Below are 8,003 nucleotides of genomic sequence, written 5' to 3'. Positions count from 1 at the left end.
TTCTGACACGGAAGGCCAACAGCACCACCATCCTCAACTGTGTGTTTCAAGTGTCCAGCTGCTTCAAGTGTGAGCAATAGCATCACACGAATGAGTTTTTATCTCTTTTAAACCAGTTTTCCTCTATAACATGCTTAGCTCATATCCAGAAAAGGCTTTTCTATTAATAGATTGATCAACCTTGAAAGTTTAAAGAAACAAAACACATCACAAATGTATTTATTTAATGATTTTAATCAATTTCATTCAATGCAAGCTCACAACATACACATCACACTTAGAATTACCACTTGGACATCTGATGGCCCTATGTTGCTCAATATACAGGCACTACTGTTATGGAAAGCATAGCTTGAGGATAGCACCTAGAATGGTGTGCACAGCACGTGTAGGACAACCCAGGAGAAGCTCAGAACCAAGAGGCTGTAGATTTACACTGAGAGGGCTCTCACCCCTCCTGGACCACGCTCACGAAACAGATCGGGTCAGAATGATGTTTAACATACAGATGACTAGGATGGGCATGCTTCTGTCTTGTCAATCGCATGGACCTCAGCTGTATGGTTAGCAGCATTCTTCCCAATTCAATCATCAAAATTAAATGCAAGGAAAGCAGGCAGTTTTTTATGGTTTACATCAGCAAATTCTCTGTATTACATTGCATGGAGCGTATGAGATCACATCTGAATGTTGCTTTATTGAGAGCAGAGTAAGCTGAGCGTAAATATGTTTCCATAGCATAATGCTCTACACTACAAGGTAACAATCACACTTTAAGAGAGACCATGCCTGGTGACTGGCACTGTTGTTGAAAGTACTGAAATACTCATTTTGAATCTAAATCGTGTTCATTTGCTAAACATGGTGCACTTGTTGACTCGTGAAGCTCCTGCTAATTTCCAGTGTAACACTGTCACGCAATCTTTAAACATGCGGTTTGAGATTTTTAGACATTCTTGTGTCCGTAAGTGAGGCATATAATATTGCTATAATCTGAATGTGTCGTGAAAAATATTATGGCTATTGGTGCATCTAATCAGAGTGGTCCATATACTTCAAATGAAGTCCATATCACATTAAATGAGATTGCTTGAAAGAAACAACCAGTAAATATCTTTCAATGCAAGATAAAGCAAAAACCTTATCTTATATAATAAGGCTTATGGCCATTTGCTCAGAGGCAGCATGCAACAAGGATCCGGTAATCATCTTTGCCACAGAGAAAGCTATTGATGTACATGGAAAGGGAGCCAGATGCGGGGCAAAAGCAAAGATAGATTCATAACAGACAGGACAGTGGCCGCACAGTCAAGACAAATCAAGCCTTGATCTACTACAATACGTAGGTAAAGACACCATCAGAGTCGGGCCATTAGAGTAAGGTCATGAACATGGGGATGAGAGTCCTCTATTCCATAATATAGCCTCCTCAACCCCCCCAAACACAAAAGTGCACTTAATCTTTTGCCTCGGCTAGTCTGTTGATCATTTCTTTGCTTTTCTTGGTGACCCCTCCCTCTGGCTTTGGCTCCTGGTTGCTCACTGAAGTTTTCTTCTTGGCAGCTTGACTCCCAGCGATTGGCTTCTCCTTTGCTCTTTTCACTGTTTTGCTATGGCTTGTTGTCTTTTTTGGCTTGGAAAGTGATAAATGATGCCTATCCACCTACAGGAACAAAAAAAAAGAGACATTTTGGTGCATTATTCAAATCTGCAAAAAAGCACATGCCTATTATATATTTAACTGTTAATGTTCGTTTTAAGTTTTTAAAAATATTACGTTCACCATATACACTACAGTTCAAAAGTTTGGGGTCAGTTAGAGTACGATTAAAAAAAAAAGAAGGACACATTCAATTGATCAAAAGTGACATTAAAAACATTTATAATTTTACAAACTATTTCTTTACTTTCTAACTTTCTATTCACAAAAGAATGCTATAATAAGAAACAGTATAATATTTGTATTATATTACTGTTTTACTGTATTTTTGCATTATATTATTGCAGCCTTGGTGAGAATAAGAGACTTCTTCCAAAAATCTTACTAACCCCAAACTTTTTAATGGTAGTTTTTACCTAAACGCTTGGACCCCCTGAGCACCATACGGTTAGGAAACAAATAAATAAACAGCAAAAGTGTGTAATTTACAGTAGAAACATAATCATCGGCCCTCCAGTGCACACTGTACATTTAAAACGTCAATAAAATCATCTAAAAATGTGAATCATGTTTCAATTAGTATAGTGGCATCCAAGTTAGTTATCTCATGACAGAAATGTGTGTTAGAATGTGATTTTCAGGCCCTATTAAATGTAGATGATGTGTTCAAAACAAGAGGTGATTTGTTCTGCATACTCAAAATAAGAGATGCAGTTCAAAACTTGTCACAAAAGTTTATATATAACATATATAATTTGTGATTAATCCCCGTTTACCTATACTTTCCAATAATGGAGAATTTCTGCTATTTTGCAAGATCGCACTTCATTCAAACGCCTTGCACAATAGCATGATCGCAGTGATCAGTGTGAGCTTACTTTCGATACTAATGGAGTGGAAACCTATTAGTATCTTTTGGCATATGTTTCTGAAGCCAGTAACCTCGCATAAATCATTTGCATTCAGTTACAATGGAAGCCAGATAGCCCCTCTTGATAGTGAAGATACTAGTTTCATGCAAAAAAAAAATTTAAAAAAATAAAAAAAGGCATAGTGTTGAGCAAATCCTCATTGTGAGGAGGATTTAATCAGAATCTGTCCCACTGAGGATCTCTGTGATGGTGCAGCTGTATGGTGAAATACTCTAGATCCATGCTGTCCAAAAGAATCACTGAACACACCTGACTACAGAACAGAGCTGCTGTCACTGTCAGAACAGTCCTATGAGAGTGAGAGAGGCAGGGGCTACATCAACACATTACATGCACAGAAACACTACAAAATTGTCCTCTTGCAACATATAATTCTATTATTATTTATTCACCCTCAAGTCGTTCCAAACCTGTATGACTTTCTTCTGTGGAGGATGTTCTGTTTCACAAGTGAAATTACCATGGTTACTAAACAGATAGGATTCTGAGTTAGAATGTTTCTGTAATAAAGCTCCCGTTGACTGATCTGTGAACGAATCGTCTGATATTTTCAGTGAATCGTTTGATCCACCATCCAGTTAACAGCTCACAGGATGAGAAGATTATCTAATCACATGAAACTCTCATATGACATCAAAAGTCTTAAGAGCCACTTTTATTGTGTTTTTGTTTTCTTTTAAAGATGGAAAGTTCCAGTTCAATGGGGGCTAATTGAATGGCAAATAGGAACAGAACAATTCTTCAAAATGTCTACTAAGAAAATAAGTTGTGGAATCAGTGTATTGTTAACTAAAACTGAAACATGTTAAAAAATTATTAATGTAAAAAAATAGAAATATTGCCTTTGAGACTAACTAAAATTAAAATAAGTGTTTGTTGAAGTCCTGAGATTTGTGGAAGCTTGTTTCTGCCATAGAATAAAAAAAACATTAAAAGATAATTGCGACATTTAACTCACAATTCGGACTTTTTTTTCTCAGAATTCTGAGATCTAAACTCGCAATTGTGAGAGAAAAAAGAGAGAGATATGAAATTGCAGTTGCGAGTTATAAAGTCAGAATTGAAAGATATAAACTCGCAATTATGAATTTATATCCCGAAATTTAGATTTTTTTCTGCTTATGTCTTGCAATTCTGAATTTTTTCTCGCAAATGCGAGTTTATATCTCGCAATTCTGACTTTTTTTGCAATTGCAAGTTTATATCTCACAATTCTGACTTTATAATTCACAATTGCGTGATATAAACTCGTAATTGCAAGAAAAGTCAGATTTGTGAGATAAAAAAAATCACAATTACCTTCTTTTTTCAGTGGCGGAAACAAGCTTCCATAGAGATTACTAAAACTAAATATAAATAAGTTCTATAATAGTTTATAAATAATACTAAAGTTATACTGCATGGACTGTTATGAGGGTGAGTAAAATGATGGGTGAACTATACCTTTAAGAATTGACAGCATTAGACTCACAAATGTTGGAGCCCCATATTTAGAAAGTATTACAATTTCATCCCTCACAGTGTAATTCAATTTTTGATGATTACGCTCATATCTGGAGTTGTTGATTTCTTTGATATGGTAATAAAACCAGGCAACATGGCAACATAAACTGATGACCTGAAAAAACATCATACCTTGCTGGACTCTTTGCTTGGTTCACTGTACAGGCTTCGTATCCGACGGCGGTCCATCAGCTTGTTGTCTGTGGCCTGAGGTTTGCCCTGCTCTCCTTTAAAGGTGGAGCTGTAACTGGTCTCCAGGTTGGTCTTTTCCTCCACTAGTGGTTTGTACTGAGATTTCGCTTTGATGAGTTTCACTGGTTTGACATCTGTGTAAGCCTTGAACTCCGTCCTGGAGAAACAAAGAAAGTCGTTTTTTAAAATGAATGCTAGGCTTTTATAATTATATATACATGAGGGCAGAGTAATCAAATATGGTTAATGGTTTATTGTTAGAAGACCAATGTGGCAATATACATATACTTTATTTAGTTGACATCAATAGTTGAGGCTCTGGACTATTTAAAGAGAGTAAAGTTAACATTCAGCATCATTAATAACAAATTATTAACAAAAATATATGGGAATATACTGCAAAATAGAATGTGATTTATTAAAAAATATATTTTCATTTATGAGAAACTAGTGCATATATTTTTCAATATACTGCAATACATGCATTGACCATGTATGGCTATATATTAATACATGTCAAATATTTATAAATGAAGACAAAAATAGCATTACATGTAATATTCACTAAGTTTTATCCTTTATTGTGTACATATATTGCACATACATGTTTCCATATAAATGTATACACACACATTCACAGAATGAGTAACAACAGATTTCTAGTTCCCAGCATGCTTTGCTTCTGACTGTTAAAGGAGAGCAAATGTTAAAATGAAGTGTTATTTAATGTGTTTTGCTCAATATTATCTGATCTGTTAATGTTTAATGTTGTATTATTTTGGAATTTAAAAGGTTTTCTTGTATGTCTGAGTTTTTGGGGTTACCATTGTGCTGAAGAGTAGAGCCTGTGATTCGGTTGCAATTGGCCAATTGTATTAAGACTACATTTACTATATTTTAAAAGTGATGACTGTGCACTCCTCAGCACAGTGATAGTCTCTTGGCTAAATACTTGAGTACATGCAGGTGTGCTTTTGTTAACTAGCTTGAAAATATGAAACATATATATTGTAAATTATTAAAAAATATAAGAAATATATCAAATAAAGGCCTACTGTTAATCCATTTAATATATTGATCATTCATATATATATATATAGGGAAATATATTTTCTTTTCATAAGGGTTGTAAAGAAATCAGGGACATTGAGGTGCATCTGTTTTATGAAAGTCATAATGAGTGTGCACAAAATGATCTGAAAACTCAAGAATGACTCAACATATTTCAGGCTGAAAAGCCTCAGAGGCTTTACACTGGTGATATTTTTCAAAAGACTGGATCTAAATCTCACCTTACATCTTGCTCTTACATAAGGTTCATTGATAAAATCTTCTGTTTCAGAGGCTACATGGTTACAGTGATCTGATAGGCTTGTTTTTATGTAAAAATAGAGAAGTAGCAAATAATCAGATCAGTAGATGATCAGTAGTGAGGGTTTTTTAATGACCATTTTTTTGGTTCTCACAAATCTCAATATTTAGTTACAGCTTTCTGTCTATGTACAATAACAAACTAGTGCAAAAATTAATCTATATAGGATTAAGTCTCTTGAATGTAACATTGGCGAGACTATATATATGATTTTGGGTAGCCTACATCATCAATATCATCATTTAATGGTAATCAATAAATATTTGAAAGAAGCACACAAGAAATAAATGCAAGGAACACCTAGTTTTTTGTTTAATATTTACTCAAAATTAACATAAAAATGTTTATTTAATCAGTTGACAAGAGCATTGTTGACAGATGTTGGAAATGACATTTCTGTTAATCAATGAATAACCCAGCAGACACAGAATCTTGGGGAGGGGGGGACCAGACAATAACTTTCTATATGTTTTCTGTAGGCTCTTTTTGGTAACCAAAAATAAGCCTTTCATTAAAGTTGCACCTGAAAAAAACACACAGAACATTATCTAATGGTTATATTTAGGTTTTATTTTTGCAACCATAAATCTACCTAGAATTTTCTGTGAGCCAAAAACTGTAAGCCGGTTATCGTCCAATATTCTCAAAACAGCTAAATATTGTACGATTAATATATTATTCTAATATCAGTCTATTAATAATAAAAAATAATAAGAAAAGATATTAATACTGACATGAACTTTCTTGATCAGGATTATTTGACACTAATCAGATTATTAAATGCATACAAATGAAACACAAAATGAAATATTTACCTATATGAGCTTCCAGATGTGACTTCCTGCTTGATCTGCCTGTTGAGAGCATCTGCAGCTGACCTCCTCTTCCCCTCCACTGGAACATTTTGATCCAATTTGTTCCCCTCGTGCTCTTTTTTCTCTAACTTCTTTCTACTTTCTTTACTCTCTTTTTCATGCTGCTTTTCCTCAATCTCACATTTTTCCACACCGGTTTCAACCTCAGAAGTGGCCTGCTCCTTTTTGGAGACCTTGCCCTCCTCGGCCTTACAGGGCGCAGCAGAAGTGGTTTTGGGAATCCATGGATGATCCCCTTTTTTCGGAATGGGCCACGCTTTATAATCTTTCTGGTACTGAGTGACGTTGTTGAAAGGGGTCTTTGATGGCTGATAGTCGTTTCTGGGTTTGCAGCTTCGTTCCGGACGCACACTCCAGGCTCTGAAATCCTCGCGCATCACAGAAGCGCCTGACCCATCGTGAGATGATGATGCTGCGGCATCAGGAGCGGCGTGAGTCGCTCTGGCCGACGCCTCCTGCTGAGCGCTATGGGCAGGTTGAGCTTCTGTGGTGACCGGCTTCTGTGATATTATTGCTTTGGGTTGAGGGTGCAGATGTTGCACCTCGGCCACGTCTGAATACTTCGTGAAAACCAAAGGCACTGCAATGTCACCTTTGTCCAACTCACTCCAGAAGCGGTTGATGCAGCAAGCCCTGGTTATACAGGGCCATGCCATGATCGATAACGACGAGGCGAAGGCTTAAATCTGAAGAGAAAAAAACTCAGAAATGAGGAATACAACGCACACAATCAAATTGTATCAGGAGAGCGATGCTTCTTCCTAATAATGCTCCTTGTGATGCGAGAAATCCTTCCAGACTCTTGAAATCCTCAGTATCGTAGCGCACGCGCTTGCGCACTTGCGGCTAAGTAATTTCGACGCGATTGTTTTCTTTCAGTTACAAATGAAATGTTTCTTTAGAGCGAAGCGAAGACACCGTCCAGGCGACTTCATTGACAGCTGTAAGACAAAGACACCGCCCCGGTCGTGATGTGCGGAGTGAACTATCACCTGCAGCCATCAGCGTCTGGACAGCATCGGGTGGAGACGCCGCTCGTTTAACCATTTCAAGACTGACACACATCGCGCATCCTCCACCCACTGCAAAGGCTACATGATTCTTGAACTTGTTGATCTGAAGACCCGTATGTATATATTGCATTGGTTACTAGGGGTCTAAAAAGAGTTGGTGGTGTATTATTTTTTTTTAACACCTTAAAACAGATTTGATTCATGCAATATTAAAATAGTCTATTATTGATGCAATTGATTGATGACAATTATTGATTGTCTTATGAGCACAGTTGGCTACACTTAAACATGTGGGACATTCTAAGTTATTGTAATCGAATGATTATGATTAATTAATGATTATATAAATATAAAATTGCTGTTGTATTGTTTGCAGCTTTCTATTGGGTGCAATTGATCAATTAAACAAATGGTGACTCTTAGTTTACAGTTACAATTATGACTATGAATAAAACA

At 36.3% G+C, this 8,003-nt stretch overlaps 1 protein-coding gene across 2 annotated transcripts; it reads right to left on the bottom strand.

The window, feature by feature from the left end:
- Nucleotides 1-225: 225 nt before the first annotated feature.
- Nucleotides 226-8,000, bottom strand: map6b (microtubule-associated protein 6b). Of its 2 annotated transcripts, XM_084126633.1 has the most exons (4): nucleotides 6,475-8,000; nucleotides 4,228-4,444; nucleotides 2,842-2,881; nucleotides 226-1,663 (listed from the first exon to the last, which is right to left on the bottom strand). In XM_084126633.1, the coding sequence occupies exons 1-3, from the start codon at nucleotides 7,188-7,190 to the stop codon at nucleotides 2,846-2,848; spliced, it is 969 nt and encodes a 322-aa protein (XP_083982759.1). In that variant the 5' UTR covers nucleotides 7,191-8,000; the 3' UTR covers nucleotides 226-1,663; nucleotides 2,842-2,845. The 2 variants fall into 2 exon arrangements, with proteins under 2 accessions (XP_083982759.1, XP_083982758.1); XM_084126632.1 differs by lacking the exon at nucleotides 2,842-2,881.
- Nucleotides 8,001-8,003: the final 3 nt, after the last annotated feature.

Source organism: Abramis brama, assembly GCF_963993115.1.
Source record: "Abramis brama genome assembly, chromosome: 10".
NCBI lineage: Eukaryota > Metazoa > Chordata > Actinopteri > Cypriniformes > Leuciscidae > Abramis > Abramis brama.
The sequence above is the reverse complement of the archived record's forward strand: the minus strand, read 5'-3'. Positions and strand labels throughout refer to the sequence as shown.